General features: G+C 46.4%; 1 protein-coding gene across 3 annotated transcripts in view; it reads right to left on the bottom strand.

The window, feature by feature from the left end:
• Nucleotides 1-17,405, bottom strand: part of DNASE1L2 (deoxyribonuclease 1 like 2) — a 76,766-nt gene that overhangs the window by 22,524 nt on the left and 36,837 nt on the right. For all 3 annotated transcript variants that reach the window (XM_086939836.1, XM_086939837.1, XM_086939838.1), the window contains exons 4-6: nt 12,717-12,800; nt 10,197-10,312; nt 4,929-5,041 (exon numbers count right to left, since the gene is read on the bottom strand). In XM_086939836.1, coding sequence (XP_086795962.1) covers nt 4,929-5,041; nt 10,197-10,312; nt 12,717-12,800 — 313 coding nt within the window. The remainder of the gene's footprint in view (nt 1-4,928; nt 5,042-10,196; nt 10,313-12,716; nt 12,801-17,405) is intronic.

The raw sequence follows: 17,405 nt of genomic DNA, 5'->3' as shown, positions 1-17,405 counted from the left end.
GCAGAGCGGGCGTTGAGAAGGATGCATCTGAGGTGGTTGGGTTCTTTCCTGGTCAGCAGCGTGGTGGGCGGATGCTTGTGAAGCTGCAGTCCCGGCAGGTGAAAGCTCCATGGGTGCGCATTGGAGCGGACAGGAAGCAGGTGTGTGATCGTCCGGTGTTGAGTGCGTGAAGGGTTCTGGCATCGTAGCGGTGTCGGGCGTCGTGGCGTTCATGGTGTCCAGGGGTCCTGGCACTGGGAGCGGTCCAGGCATGGACGGGCACAGACGGGATTGCCTTAGGTGCGCCAGCGGCGCACCATCGGCTCGCCCACTGAGTGCGGCCGCTGCCTGTGAGAGGGAGGAGCAGCTGGGAGGCGGGAGCGGGGCGGCGAATGGGATTGTAGATGGTCGGGGCCACAGGGACGCAGCGGCGGGAAAAATGGGCTGGGGCCACTGGAGAACTGGGCACAGGAAGGAAAAACAAGTTTAGGCAAGAAAACAAGTACAGGCACAGAGGAATAAAAACAAGTCTGGGCAACAAAGCAAGTTAGGCACAGGGGAATAAAAACAAGTCTGGGCAAGAAAGCAAGTATAGGCACAGGGGAATAAAAACAAGTCTGGGCAAGAAAGCAAGTACAGGCACAGGGGAATAAAAACAAGTCTGGGCAAGAAAGAAAGTTAGGCACAGGGGAAAAATACAAGATTAGGCAAAAACAATGCAGGCAGAGCCGTGCAGCAGTGACCTGCCTGCGAGCAGATTCATAGGTCGCTATGTTTAATAAAAACAAGTTTTAAAAAAATGAATTGGAAGTACCTCATTTAACAGTGAAAACAAGCCTTCTTCACAAAACAGGGTCACTTTGGTCAAAAGTAGTGCAAACATCCCTACCGCACATGACAAATATAAGTAGGGAAGCAGCCGTGCCAGCTTTCCCCATCACAGGACACATACAAATCAGGCAGCAGCAGTACAAGATTTGCTTCCTCACGGAATTGGTAAAGGATAGCAGTATCAAAGCTAGCTTCCCACTCTCACAGAAGGCAGCAAGTGCAATCTCCCATTCCCAGCAGAACAGATGCTACAGGGCAGACTAGTACAATCTTTCTTCACTCACAGAACATGTACAGTTGAGGCATGACAGATATGTAGGATGCAGACAGATCTCTGGAACGGGTACTTAACTCACTGAGGGGAAGGTCTATGTGGATGAGTAAGAAAATATGTGAGTTATGATGCCATTCTCACTTAGATAATATTCCATGTCAACATCCTGAAAGTACCAAATTTTCCACATATTGAGATGTCGCCATTACCTAGGAGGTCATTGTTATATGGAGGAGCCCAGCCATACGCTAAGTAACTATGCTCTAAATGCAAGTCCCAACTCCTCAAAATGTTTCTGAAATCTGCAAACCATGTACTGGGCAAAATGTGCCACGGTGCTGCACATCGTCACAATTTTGAGGGCCGCCAATGCTTCCCACCGAGCCTCAAACAAAAAGAGCACCCTTCCACCACACACTGTACATCGTGTTGCTTGCTTTCCATGTGGGTAAGAGCTTCAGTGACTGACAAAGAGGTAGGAAGCCCTATACAAATGCTAAACTACAATACAATGTATGGAAGTGTTGCAATCAAGGGCACATAAGGAGGGTAAGGGGCAATAACAAGCATTATGGACTCACTCCAATTTCAGGAAAGCTATTAGCACTTAGATTTACAGAGCGTATAATTTTTCCACATTCTCCCCTTCCATAAGCAGTGACTCCTCTGCTCACTGCTTGACCATGAAATGAGCTTCTTGTACTGAGTGATTTCAAAGAAAGGCAATATCAGCAGTTAAGGACCACATTCAACTTAATCTGCTTGTATGTCCAGCTCTCCACATAGGATTAGTTGTGTTTAAGGAAGAACAGAAAATGTGTTACTCCAAAGAAACCTGCAGCACCTAACCTTGTGTTCATGATCAGTGAGGAACTAAAGACTACATGCATGTCAATAATACATATGTTGCGCATTGAACATTAAGCAGCTACTTTGAAGGGTGTGGGAGTAGGGGACAGTGGGTGTCAGGGAGTGTGGGTGGCAGCAATCAGGGCTGGCAGGGATTTTGTATGTACTTTTTCTTCTCACTTTAGATGTAGGTATGCTTTGTGGCTGTTCATGAAGGGAGTGGAAGGACACAGTTCAAGGAAGGCATAAAGCATCAATCAATCAAAGTAGCGCTGGCACTCTGTCCACATTTTATATAGATGCCAGTCACTCAAAGTAGCCTTGGCACGCCATTCAAAAGTTATAGAGATGCCAGTCACTCAAAGTAGCCTTGGCACGCCTTTCAAAAGTTATAGAGATGCCAGTCACTCAAAGTAGCCTTGGCACGCCTTTCAAAAGGTATAGAGATGCCAGTCACTCAAAGTAGCCATAGCACTCCATTTGAAAGGTGTAGAGGAGTCAGAGACTCAGATTCGCCCTTGCACTCCTTTCAAAAGTTATAGAGGAGCTACTCAAAGTAGCTCTGGCACTCTGTTCAAAAGTTATAGAGAAGACAGACACTCAAAGTAGCCCGTTGACACACTTGAAAGGTTGTAAGGGAGTCAGTCACTCAAAATAGCACTGAGACTCCATTAAAGAGGTGTAGGGAAGCCAAACACTCCAAATAGCTCTTCACTCAGTTCTAGAAGTGTTGAGCAGCTAATCACTCAAAGTATTATTAGGACTCTGTTCAAGGGTGGGATTTACTCAAAATCATAATGGAACGCAGATCAAGGGTTGCGAAGCGCATCAATCACTTAAAGCAGAACTGGCGCACTGTTGAACGGTGCATGGGGCACCAATCCCTCAATGGTGCGCTGGGACAAAATACAAGAAGGACCTGGGGGGCCGGTCACTCAAACTAGTATTAGGAGACTGCTCAAAGGGCTAAGTGACACAGATCACTCAAGCTAGGACACAAACACAGACCAGAAGGTGTGGGAGGCACCAAGCTTTATGTTAGGTAAGTAGTACTAACTGTGGAATGGACCATGGTCGGTGTATGAAAAAATCAATCAAGTGGCCAAATGCCCCACGGTTCACAATATTGGAGTGAAACACACAGACACACATATTGCTTACCCAATGCATTGAAAAGTGCTTTCGTTATATACTCTGGCCATGTCATGGGCTAAACCATTAGCAAACAATGGAGAGGGTAAGCACATCAACTTGCTTGGGTGTTTGCGAAAATACGAAACTGGAGCGCATGACAGAAAACAAAAGAACATCGTGATGGGTCAGGTTCACCAGCATCAGAGCTAGATTTCTTTTGGAAGCTGAGATGCTACCTTTTTTTGTGATCCCATTGCCATCTGCAGAGATTGCAGAAGAGTCGCATGAGGACCATGGAAGTTCTTCAAGCACAAAGGTCATAAATATCTAGCTTGTCTCCAAGAAGCTTTCTTTAGCTCCCAGAATATCTGATTTGTCTCCCTTACTGCATTCTGGCTCTCTCACACACACATGAATTACAGGAGCCTACACCAAGCCACCCCTTCAGGGGTTAATAATGTGTGACAAGGAAATGAACAAGAATGTGCCCGAGACAATATGGAGAGAGAGGTCTTTTAGAGCCTGTGTAAAATATATTGGATTTCTTGAGATCATCTGTTGCCATCTAATATTCTCTTGAGGCAGTGCTTTGAGGCATGTGCCCAGAGTGACCTTAAAGTGGCACGTGCCCTGCATCCAGGCTCAGTGTCCTCCCATTCCCTCAGCTGCTCAATACAGTAGGTCATTCTTCATAGCCAGGACACAACACACCTGCCCATTGCAGGATTTGGTTGGTGAACAATAGAGGAATCTGCAGGACTGAAGTGGGGACCAGCTAGAAAAGTGAGTGTTAACAGTTGTTGATTTGTTAAATAAACAATAATAAGTGCTATGGGCCAAAGATTTTCATAAGTGCATGTTCAATGAGGTATGATGGAGAGTAAAGGGGATGGTTGACCTGGGAGATGTAGCCTACTTTTGGCTGTTGAAAAATTTCAACGAAAATTATTATTATTATTATTTTTTTAACTTTGACATCTGAGTGACTGGTGATATGGGACACTATGCTCCAAAGTGTTCATTTCCCATCCAAAGAGTCAGCATTAATCGTGAATGACGTTTGAAATACAAATTTGCCACCTGTATCACTCTCCATACACTTTAAAACATGCAATCTTTCGTACTGTCCTCCACTCCAACAATAGGTTTATCGATCACTGTACCTAGGGGCCTTTCACTTCATGATCTGTATGATACAGCGGACTTGTCCTCCCACTCAATGGATTTAAAAGATATGCAGGGCAAAAAATCTCTCACCATACTGTCCCCCTTTCCCCAGTATTCTCTATGTGGGCTGGGGTGGGGTTTATAGTTGGTTATTGCACTAAATCCCCGATACTGAATGCTTAGAGTTAGAAACAGTGCAAGAACTGTACAAACAACTTGGAAGTAGTGCAAACTTTGATTTACTACAGTACCACAGCTTGGCTTTTTGTGAAAACCAAGCACCAAATGAAGTCAGGCGCAAGCAGTGGGCAGTTTGAATATCACTTGACCTGCCTGGCTTCTAGTAGATCTGGGCCTTTTCGTCTGACCCTGGCTGTAAATGGTTAATGAAGGTAAATCTGTTCTCAGATCAGGGTACAGATGGATTTTCACGTACCCAGTGGGTGACACAGGTACTCTCTTAGAAACAACATTAAATGGAAAGGTTGAAGTACAAGCACTTACTATCTAGAGTACCTGTTTGCTCTTGAGAAGTGCCAGTTCAGTCCTATTAAATGTATTGCAGCAGAGAAGTGCAGGTACTCTCCATTTCAGATTAAAGAAGTGCAGGTACTCAGTACCGGACAGTACCTGCCCATTTTAAGCACTGCTCTTAGCACAAGATCCTTGCCGTTGGTGGTAGTGCAGTACTTACGTCTGTTTGCCATTCATTGATGATGTCCTCGTACACGTCGTAGAGGGCGTCCAGCTCTTTCACAGCATCCTTGGGGGCTGCATGCAGAGGGACCATCACAAACTCCTTAATAGCTGTGGAAGTATGAGAACACTGTCAAACAACCAGTCAAATGTGTCAATCAACCAACCCATCCAGGGCAAAACACAGAGTAAGGGCCTGATTTAGAGTTCAGCAGATGGGTTACTCCATCACAAACGTGACAGATATTACAAGTGCCATTGGATATAATGCACTTGTAATATGGCTGAGGGCACATCTGACAATCAGGCCCAAATTCACTTCAGGAATTTATCATGGTTATAGTATAAACCTTTATATAATAGTGCTCTCATGCACAAGCGAGTGTCTCTAGGTGCTCGTCATCGCAAAAGACTACCTGAGAGAAGCTTGAGAGTTGATACTAGCTTGCTTTAAGATTATCCTTGAGTGTTTCAAAAGCCTACTCCTGCCTGAGCCAGTCTGGAAAAGTGTTTTACTATCAACCCCCATCCTCAGATTGCATAGTCCGAGGTCTACAACAGTGGACAGTGTCCGGTTTGTGGTTCTTCGTCAGGGGATGGGGTGCACCTCAATCAATCAATCAGTAGTTTTTAGAGCACACTACTCACCCGTGAGGATCTCAAGGTGCTCGGGGGGGGGACAACGGCTCCCAACGGCTCCAGGTCAGTCAGAGGGACGGGTCTTGAGGTCCTTCCTGAATGTGTGGAGGGTAGGGGAGCATCTGATGTTGATCGGGAGCTGGTTCTAGGTTTTGGCTGCGATGTAGGAGAAAGCTCTCCTGCCGGCTCTGCTTTCGCGGATGCAGGGGACCTCTGCCAGGGCGAGGTTGGTGGAGCAGAGGTGTCTCTTGGGTACGTGTAAACATACTCGGTCGTTGAGGTATTTGGGTCCGATGTTGTTGAGGGATTTATAGGCATGGGTGAGGAGTTTGAACGTGACTCTCTTCTCCACGGTGAGCCAGTGAAGGCTTCGTAGGTGTTGGGTCATATGTTCGTGGCGCAGTGTCCCTAGGATGGTTTGGAGCTTGCGTCGAAGAGTTTTGTTGATTCCAGCATAGAGGGTGTTGCTGTAATCTAGTCTGCTGGTAATGAGCGCGTGGGTGATGGTTTTTCTGCAGTCGGGGGATCCATTTGAAGGTCTAACAGAGGATGCGTAGGCATTTGAAACTGGTGGAGTGACAGAGTTGAACTGGTGGATAATGGAGAGGGAGGAGTCGAGGATTATGCTGAGGTTCCGAGCGTGGTCAGTGGGGGTGGGCGGGCTTCCAAGGGCGGGGGGTCACCAGGTGTTCTCCCAGGCTGAGGTGGAGGGCCTGAGAATGAGGACCTTGGTTTTCTCAGAGTTGAGATTTAAGCAGCTGTCCTTCATCCAGGCTGCCACATTTTTCATTCCTTCCTGAAAGCAGCGTTTGGTGTCTTTGGGATTCTTCATGAGTGAGAGGATGAGCTGGGTGTCGTCGCCCTAGGATACAATGCTAAGCCCGTGCTTTCTGACGATGGCGGCGATGGGGGCCATGTAGATGTTGAAGAGCATCAGGCTTAGTGAAGATCCTTGAGGTACTCCGCTGATGATATCTGTGGGGTCGGAAAGGTAGGGGGGGGAGTCAGATCCTCTGGGCTCTGCCAGAGAGGAAGGATTGGATCCAGTCAAGTGCGTTTCCCTGTATTCCTGCATTGTGTAGTCCGGTGGCTAGTGTGTGATGTGAAACGGTGTCAAAGGCTGCGGAGAGCTCTAGGAGGAGAGGGCCGTGGTGTGTCCCTGGTCTAGCAGCATGCGGATCGTCTTTGGCTGAAAGGAGGGCAGTCTCGGTGCTGTGGTTGCTGTGGAAGATAGACTGGAAGGCATCTAGGATACAGTTTTCTTCAATGAAGGGGGTCAACTGGGTGTTTACGAGTCTTTCGGTGACTTTGCCTGTGAATGGGGAAAGAGATGGGTCGGTAGTTTTAAAGGTCAGTAGGGTCGGCCGCTGGTTTCTTGAGGAGGGGTTTCACCTCTGCGCGCTTCCATTTATCTGGGCAGTTGCCGGATATGAGGGAGGAGTTTAATTGTTCGTCCTAGTTCAGGTGCAATGACAGCGCCGGCCCTGTGGAAGATGTGAGGGGTGCAGGGGTCCGTTGGGGCTCCTGACTGCGTCTTCTTCATGGTTGAGGAGATGAGCGCGATGGAAGCGGGGGCCCAGGATGTGATGGTCGGTTTTTCGGCGGTGGTGGGTGGTGTGGTGCTGTTTTCTGCTGGCTCATTAAAGTTGTCATAGAGGGCCTTGATCTTCAGGTGGAAATAGGAGCTGAGTGTGTCACAGAGTTCCTGGGAGGGTGTGATGTCAGACAATTCGCAGGCAGGTTTTGTGAACTGCTGAATGACGTTGAACAGTTCCTTGACATTGGATGCGTTGGTCTTGACTTTGTCTCTGATGAAGGTCCTTTTGGTGTCCCTTATACGATGGTGGTAGTCCTTGAGGGTGCTCTTGTGGTTGTTCCATGCGTCTGTGGTCTTCTGGTTCCTCCAGGTTTTTCCCAGCATCTGCAGGAGCGTCTGGCTTCTTTGAATTCGCTGGTGAACCAGGCGGCCTTCAGCTGGCATTGATTGGCGGTGCGGCAGAGAGGTGCCAGCTTGTCTGTGCAGTAGGAGATTCAGCAGTGGAATTCCCTGGCTGAGGAGTTGGTGTCAGTCGTGGTCTTGGGGAGGTCTTGGAGACGGGCAGAGTTCAGGTGCTCCTCGGTGACCTTACTCCAGTTCCCTTGCGGCAGGCATGGGGCGGTCTAGGGTGCGGTGGTGGTGTTAAACGTGAAGTGGACGCAGTGGTGGTCCGTCCAGAGGGGCTGGGTGGTGTGGCTGAATCGGATGTTAGATCCTTCTGCGAAGATGGAGTCGAGGTTGTGGCCCGCTCTGTGGGTGGGGGTACTTACGAGTTGTTTCAGTCCTAGGATGGCGAGGTTCTCGAGGAGTGTGGTGGAGTCATGGTCCCGGCTGTTTTCACCTGACTCACCTGATACACAAAAGAGTAGATCACGTGTAAAGAAGAGGTTGTGGATACTCCAAAAGAAGAGCTTAAGATGGTGGCACACAGGGCAGTGGAGATTAGCAGCACCAATAGGCAGAAGAGTCCAAGAAGACATGAGGACTGGCACTTCCGAGTCACACCAGACTTTCTCCTGCAGCCTTGGACACATTCGGACTGGTTCGAGTACTTACGGTGTGGAGCACTTCCGGTACAGGTGCCACAGATTCAGCAAACTAAAATCTCTCTTAGGGCGATATCTGCTGTTATTAAGACTCTCTTCTCATACTCTAATCCTTACCCGCTACGGTGCCCTGTACGCATATTATGTTGTTCACTCGGTTCCTCTTGGCCAGAGTCCTTGTACACTCTCCTCTCTGTGGCTTTTCTTTGGCTTCCTGTTACCTATCTTTCACACTTGCAGTACGAATTCTGGCAGTCACTGGCAGCAGGGCTAGTGCCACATGAGACCACTGAATGCAACTGCCTTATGACACCACCTGTAGTTGCCATAAGGGAGTGTCATATTGCAAACAAATGGCCTCAAACATTCTTGGTTGCTTAGGAAACCAGGGCACCTGAATGGCAAAATATAATTTTGCCTAGTGTTTTAAAAATCCTTACCTGAAAGCTAACAAGCAGCCTTCACAAGCCTTTTCTAGCCTGCGAGATATGATCACATTCAGTCACGCCATGGACTACTTTTTTGAAGAGGGACATTCTTTTGTTGACCTCATCCAAATAGAGAGCGGCGTCACAGGGTAGTCAAGACCTGACACTTTACTTGAGAGACCTGGTATTAAGGGCCAAAACAAAGAATCTGTGCTTCTATTTCGAAGATTTTCCTAGACCTGTGAGGTAACTGATGGATTTCCTCTAATTGGCTGTGCGATTTCAGAGATTTTGGTTCAATTTGTAAATATTACTTACTTCTCCATTTCTTGACTGTTCATTTATTCTATTAAGAATGTGTTATCTGTTAAGTATTCTCTCTTACTGTTTGTTTTTATTTTCTCTGTTTATGTTGTATCTTAATGCAACAATAAATTCTGGAATTCACTTTTGTAATTTTAGTACTATAGTTGACATTTCCATTTCTACAAAGCAATAATACTGAACCCCTAAAACACATGCCTATCTACGCCACTCCGCAACACTCCACTCTATTCTCTGAGCATTATGTCCGACTCCCGGTGGAGCTGCTCTGTTCAGCTATTGAGGAGATCTGCCCTGGCTCATCCCTTTGGCCGTCACCTACCCAACCGGACATTGGGCGCAGTATCTCCCCGTCTCCCTGTCTCTCCCATCCCTCCCCCTCCTATAATCGAATTTCTGTAACTCTGCTCTTTTTCTTTGTTTCCTATGTTTTGATTGGGCTTGAACAAATGTACCATGTTAGCCTGTAACTCTGATCCTCATGTAAAGCGCTCTGATACCTCCAGGTCTAGCCAGCGCTATATAAAACTCAAATAAATAAATAAAAGAAAATAAACAAGGAAGTATGGCTTCCTCAGCTGTTCAGGCATCTGACTGGCTGCTGACTTCATTGAACAATACAATCGCCTGAAACTTGAAGTTCGAAGTACCCCAAAATCAGCCCTGCCCAAAACATTGATAAAGAAAGATCAGGCCCTCTTTCCCGTGTAACATAGGGTCCTGAAAATAGTTACAATCTAGACAACAATGGTTAGGCCCTCACAATCTTTTATGCACAAGCTAAGTCATCTGCAATGGTAAATGCTAACATTCTGATTCAGGAAGACATCATCTGCGAATATTAACAACTGCAGATGCACCTACTGCAATGGACAATCGGGTAAGACGGTGGACTGTTGGCTGCGTCAGCCATACCATTAGGGGTGGGAAAGACAAGGTGACTAGGAAGAAAGTGGGCAGGCATTCGTAAGGAGGTGGTAGAAAGCATGAAGTGGCATCAAAAGTAGGCAGCCTTGTCATTTGTCAAACCTGGCATTCGGCAGTGCTGACTACTGGCTCCTAAGATAAACTATGGACCAATAGACTTACTTTTTATTTTTTTAATTTATTTTACAAATTGATCACTAGCTCTGATGCCCACTATGGACTGGTTCTTGCTTTAACAAGCTAAAGTATAAAAATAAAAACACAAAGACAATAGGATTGTCACTGAAGCGGCAAGCAGGAGAAGGCTGACCAAGTGGGGTGTATGGGCTGTTGAAGACAGGCAATATGATTTTGTGCTGCATTACCTGTACTGGTTGAATGAAATTTAATCACAAAGGGCTCCCGGCTGAAGACGTCGACTCCGGAGTACATACTCTGATCATGGTAGTGGTAGGACTCAACAACAGACACTGTGTCTGGCCTGTGGAAATAGGATGGGAGAAGGTTGGTAAGTGATGATTTACAAAGATAGGTATGAGATCTTTAGAGGGTTTCTAGTATTAGCCAATACCAGTTTCGCAGCAGCCATCAGTACAAGCATCTTCAATGCAAGCAGCGGGGAGCCTACATATGTGCTAATGGACAACAGCAACCGATTAATCCTCACCCTCGCTCACCCCTTGCTCTGAAACTGACTAGAAAACTTGGCACTCTTCTCTATCCAAATACTGGGACCAGTCACTGTAGGACATACACAAAGTGTAGTCCGGGGGTAGTGACTTAGGAAAATGGGCAAAGGATAGTTGTGTTGTCATGGTGAATGAGGCTCACCTGTGGAAGAATAAGGGCCTGATTACGAGTTAAGGTGTTATTTATCGTCCCTAATAAATAGCAATACCACAGGGTACATTATTTATTGGGTGTAATAAACAACACCTGTTATGAGCTTACGTGAAATAACACATGTGAATAACGTGTTAAATGTGCCAAAATCCGCATGATATGGTAAATACCGTAGGATTTCCCCTGTTAAATTTCAGCAGGTTCGACTATATGAAATTTAACAATTGTTGAGTTATTTAACGCATTTGATAATTATCGGATGTGTTAAATACCTAACAAGTCGTAATTCCCACCCATGATAAACAGTATTTTACGCATGGTTTGGAATGTTACGAGCAGCTCGTAATCGGGTCCATAGAAGAATGTAAAAATCTAAGACCTCTCAGGAGGGGTGCCTGAGTCTAATTGTATGGGAAACGGGTCTGCAGCATGGGGTTAAAAGATGGAGGTTCCTGTCTTTAATGGATCCCAAACTTTATTCAGACTTTTTAAAAGAAACACATAGTAACATAGTAACGCACTACTAACTACACTATATGACTACAGAATGCAATATGACCAACACAATAATTATGTGTAGCTCAAGAACAGGCTCACCAATTAAGTTTTCCACTGTCTCTTTTTTAAGAGTTTAAGGAATGATAAACAGTTGCTTTGTCGATGTGTTCCTGCAAGTTCTAATGGAAATACATACTAAGTATTCATGCAATTGCTTGTGTTGTACAAAACAGAAAAAACTCAATAAAGATGGCTTAAAAAACAATGACCAACACAACAATTTGTGAAACTATTTCCTTGGCTCAATCAGACACCAGCAGGGTACAGACCCTCAGCTGTACCTTAAGGGCGTCATTAGGAATTCTGCCCATCATCCTATCTGTGATTGGGACCGCCAACCATAAGGGCGGGGGTCCCGTGGGTGATATTAGGATGCGCCCGCCACTGTGACGGGCGCATCCTGCATTTTTAGCATTGTGGCGGGCAGTGCTCTCAGCACCGTCCGCCACAATGCTAAAAATACACGTATGCATTTGTATAAACAAAGCGGCAGGCACAGCGCAGTGCCTGCCTCTTTGTTTATGCAAATGCAGGGGGCTACCACAGGTACCCCCCTGTGCACCCCGACCTCTCCTTCACTCTGGAGGCCCACAAGGGGCCACCAAAGTGAAGACCACATGCCTTTCCATGGCAGCGATGGCATCTCTGCAAGCCCATGCTAATATGGCTGGCGGTGTCTATTAGACACCGCCACCATATTGGACCTTTTCCGCCCGGTCGCAGAAAAGCGGCGGATGGTCTTTCCATCCGCCGCGGTCCCCCCGCCATCCTAATATGGCAGGGGGTCATTTAGGTGAGGAAGGCGGGCGGATTGCCCCCGCCAGGCTGGTGGTGGCTACCGCCAGCCTGGCGGGGGCTATCCGCCCGCCATCCTAATGACCCCCTAAGTCTTGGTGAGGCAACACTAACCCAGGATCAGGCAGATGTAACCCTTCCCTCACTTTACACCACAATTAGCCATGCACAGAGGAATTTGGGCCTCCCAAAACTCTGGCTCACACTGTGGCTTTTGTTAATGCAGGGGCCTGCGTGTACCTTACTCATCATACCATTTCGTTTCAGAGAGTAGTTCTCTCCAAAGAAGTCATGGAAGTATCAGGACTGCTCACCCCACACAAGGAGGCACCACAATTATGACCACAGAGACTGGACTGCTCTGTGTCTTTTACTTCTTATCAACACTAAGAGCAATAGGTCTTGCAGCGAAACACGTGTCGGATGAAAAAAACTGTTAACTCTTGTGCTCAAAATAATTGTAACAGTGTTTTACAGTCTTTTAAAGAGAGTGCTACCATCCCCCTGCAATATCGATTAGGTCAAGGATGAGCCCCTGCTTTAGATTCCTTTAGACTCACAACCTGTTATGTGATCCAACAGAAGGCCAAAACCTTCCCTGGGGGGCTAGGAGATGTCCCCAGGACTTTGGCTCCCATTAACATTGACCTCTAGTTCCTAATGGAAAATCTGATGCTAGCTGTACTCACCGATAGATGAAGAGATACTGCTCTTTATGGCTTTGCCGTCCAAGCGGGTCACTGATCACATAGTCGTAATTGTGATTACAAATACTGCAAAAACATAAAAAGACAGTCATGGAGTACAATTTGCCATTAGAACCACACATAATTACATGTCTTAAACTAAAGTTATCTTTGTTAAGTTAAATCTACAAAAAGTGCATGGGAAAAGGGATGGGTTGACTGCAGCCCAATCAGAGACCACTTCCAGGTAGAACAGGATCTACAATTGTATCAACATCCACTACAGTGACACCTGCTGCATAGAACAGGGAATGCTGGTCACTGGGCGAAACCTGGCATATCTGCAAACTTGTCGGTCATATATATATATATAGCCAGTTTGTCACATACATATACAAAAAAATTAATCTGACCTTGTGTAATGTAATCTGGTGCTCAGATAAAGCGCTAAATTCCCTTGTGCCAAGTTTTGGCTGTATAAAACTGAAAAATAATGTGGTAGTGGGGCTAGGTTCTGGGAGTATGTCCTTCTTCATCATGACATGGCGGCCTGCTCTGGAACTGCTGCTTAACAATGCCACTTGTTAGACAGGCCTTGGAGTGACCTAAGGTGGCAGGGGCTGGATTATTGCTCTCCTACAGCCAGCATCAGGGGAAGGACTGCATCTTTAATAGTGGCATGCGATGGTCAGGAATGCCAATTCTGTTGCCATAGGGTCTTGCGGTGGACAAGGCTAGAACAGTTGCCTTTACGCAGCCACTACACTGTGTGTGCTGTACGAATACACAAACTAACTCACAAACTGGCACGAGATGCGGGCCCTTTTTTGGAGTGACATGCTGGCTCGTGCGGAGAGTACTTCAGAAAGAGAACTACACCTTAGAAGAGGAGACAGCTTAGTATTGGCCTTTTCAGGATAGATGTACCATGAATTCTGCTCTCAGAAATTTTTCACAAATTGCCCACTGTGAATTTACGAAGTGATCTGTGTACTAATAGGTGGCATTGCAAAATCACCATTCAAAAGGAGGTCACAAAACGACTTGCCTAATGAATATTAATCAGGCAAGTCACAATTTGTGACCCCCTGTGATTGACACAAAAGCAGGAATGGTGGTCTGTGTGGATATCCCCAGGTGTTCGAATTACCAGATAGAATTTTTGTTTGATTTTAGAGCCAGTATTCCTTAATGAAACTGGTGCTGCTTTAAACCGCTGCAGCTCCTCCGCTAAGGCAGGGGAGCATTGCCCCACTGCTCTCAGAGAAGTGGAAAAAGGAAAAATTAATTATATTTACAAAGTTATTATCATTCTATTTTTCGTACCGGCTATGGGGCTATGTTAGGGCGGGGCGGACTGGAGTCACAGGTAGGAGAAGTGGTTTGTGCACCATAAATGTGTATGACAGTTTTCCGGCTGTCTTTTAGATTTTTGGGGGAACCATGGCGGGGGGGGGGGGGTACCACTGCCAGGGCCGGACAGGGAACCACAACCGTCCTGGTAAAGTGCTCGGCTGGCCCCCCCCTCCCCACTGGGGAGGGGGTTGGAGGTGCCGCCGAGCTCTTTGCCAGGGCCGGATTCGGACGATTTTGTTACAGGGCCGATTTTTGCAGCTATGCTGCAAAACCGGCCTGTAACAAAAATGGCCCCCAGGGGCCCAAACCCGGCCCCCACCCGTGCGACACACCAGGGAATTGCCCGGTGCCCGCTATGGCCAGTCCGGGCCTGACCACTGCCTACTCCCTCTGAGGTTGCCAACATAGTTCTCAATGGGGAAGCGGTCCCTCTGGCAATCATTTGAGGTGCGGGGAACTGTTCAATGGTTTGCGACAGAACACAAATATTGATGCATTGCATACCAAATAGAAGTTTGCAAAGAATGCCCCTTTTTATATCCCTTTTAAATTGCTATTCAGTGCCGGTCGCAAAACCCATTTATGAGTCTGAAAAACCTTTGCAACTAATAAAATGGACTTTGTACATTAGTGAAAGGCATTTTGCAGGTACAAGCCCAGTGAGTTTGTGGGGTTACAATTACAAATACAAATTCCTTTCGTACTTCTGGCCTTTCGTCATACATGTACTCTCTGGGTTTGCAGTATTGTTGAGGTAGACTTGGTTGTTAGTTCAAAGTAAGAAACACCCCTCATGATAAAGGAAAGCAAAGTAATGCTCTCAGACTAATACCTGCTGGCAACATTTTAGATTATTCTGTAAAAATTTGCCCTGTGGAGCAAGAGTCAAGTACTGATCGTGCATCTTCCTAGCAGAGATTAATTTGTGCCGGTGCTAATTTGTAAACAAAAGACACACAGATGATGTATGTAATGCAGAGCAAATCAAACATTCAACCCCGTCAAGAGATCTGAGTTAAATCCATTGTTCTTTTACTCAACATGCCACCCCAATTTAGACCCAGCCATATGCAAATTAGTCTTCACCCTGTGGCTCATGGGAACAGTCCAGCCCGAACTGCCAAGCCAGATCCTCCCTGGACCGGAAACAAGCATACTGGGACCTGTTTCGGGGCATCAACCTTCATCAGCCAGGCTAGCTTGAATCCAGTGGCACAGTGAGCCTGGGACCCACGTGGGCATTTGTACACACCGGCCCTTATTTATGACAGTCTACCACATGGTGCTGCTGTCTGTATATTTTTTTTTAGCATAGATCATGAACAAAGTATCAAATATACTTAAAAAAATACAAAAGATGTGAACCCGGGCATTATTTATATTGTTAGTTGACTTGGAATAGTATGTGGCAATGCTGTCATGGACGGTGTGTAGAGCCAACCATAGCAGCTTCCTGAGAAATACCTCGGGCCCTGGCACTTAGGTTTTAGCACATTATGTACAGAAGTCTAGTGATGCTTATGGAGGAAATGGCCATAAGGAAGTGGAAGCAGCTACCGCTCTTATAGTGACTCCTACTGTCTAGACTAAGCAAGCTGTTCAAGGCGATCAAAGAAGGAGACGCAGTGCTTATTTAAAAAATACATGTCAGGACGCCATTGCATTTTGCACCACCCATTGCCCCTGCCAGCTATGCCTATGACCGAACCCACACAACTACTAACAATCACATATTCAATTAATAAACAACTGTAGTTGTGCTCATCTCTAAATTAGACAAACTTTCATAAGTGCTGGTGTTCACAATTAAGGGCCGAGCACGAAAAACACTGGCTCAAATTAGGCACTGTGGAGACACTGGTACTCTGAATGTGGATAATCCCCCCCCCCCCCGAAGCCCCCTTGTAGTGGTCAGGCTCATTTGCTGCACATATGAGGTCTTGTCGGATAAACTTTCCCAAGGCTGCTTGGGTTCCCAGTCTGGCCCTGTTAGTCAGGGGTTACAGTAATGTATAGGGGTGCCATGCTGGAGCAGGAAATACTCTCCCGTCAGTCACCCAAGGCTAATGAACTGACAAAGGGAGGATGTAGTTCGACATTAAGGGCAGAGATTCTATGTCAGGACCCGAGGCTCCGATTATGATTCTCTTCCTTTACTACTAAAAAAGAGCAGCCAATGAAAAAACATTTTACATACAACATAAACATCATATCCCACGATGCTCTGCCTATTATCCACCAATCATGGCCCAGTAGTCCATATGAGTATAAACAATGTCATCCTGAGAGCCTCTTTGTTTGCTGCTCTGCAGTTGAGACAGTTGCCTCTGTTTATTACATTTATATCTGGTTTGCAATGTATTTGGGCATCGCTTTACATTACAAATGATGCTATGTATGGCTTGATGATAGCTGTGTTTGCATATATGGGTCTTTTTATTACCTCCTGGTAGTTACATTCTAGCTGTTTTCTTCTGTACCCATTTGCACCGTGTGCGCAAGGACAGTCTCACCTTGCTTCACAATACCTGCCCTCGCTCCAGGTGAGGATACGCTGCTTCTCTTGACAAGTTGTTTACTCATTCTTATTTTTTTGCAAAACGTATCCCCCCCCCGGCCATTTCTGTTCGGCACATTCAATGATCGGGCCTGAGATCCTGAGCTGCATGCGTAGACCAAGTGGGCTGTTTATGGGCTCCTTTTGGGCTACGAACCATCCTCTTTTAATTCCTTCTCGCCAAAGCGTTCTTTAAACACTCAACTTGAGTTGTTTGCCAAACGCCATGGGTATGATCAACAGATTGCCCCGAAATCTGCCGAAGGTTATTCTGACCTGCCTTGCAAGGCAAAACCAAGTTGTCTGATTGACCTCTTGCTGACGCCTTATCCGCCCTTTCCCAAAGCTCTATTGGAGCTCACCAATATTGTTCAGCCCCATCTACTTCTAAAGGGTCTCTGTCTAAACGCAAGGCTGATACAGAAATGGATTCCACACATACCGACTCTGCCCATTCTAATCATGATGTCACCCCAAGGTGCAAGAAGCTCAAAAGGTCGTCCTCTGATAGACCTCCGGTCTCTTCCTGTTCCCCTTCCAACACCTCTAATTTCAACCTCTAGGATATTGTCAGTCTAAGATCTTCTGATTGGGGCCCTGATCTGGTGGTTTCAATATATTTGCATGATAAATTGCGCAAGGGCTTCGACAAAGAAGTCCACAGTAGAGGCATCGTCCACGGCTGGATCCCTAACAAAGTGGCTGAAACTCCAGAAATTGACACTAGTATGTTAACCTTTCTAGAAAAAAAGTTTGCCAAGGACCCCAAAAAGTGAATA

This window comes from Lissotriton vulgaris, chromosome 10, assembly GCF_964263255.1.
Source record: "Lissotriton vulgaris chromosome 10, aLisVul1.2, whole genome shotgun sequence".
NCBI classification, from domain to species: domain Eukaryota; kingdom Metazoa; phylum Chordata; class Amphibia; order Caudata; family Salamandridae; genus Lissotriton; species Lissotriton vulgaris.
The sequence above is the reverse complement of the archived record's forward strand: the minus strand, read 5'-3'. Positions and strand labels throughout refer to the sequence as shown.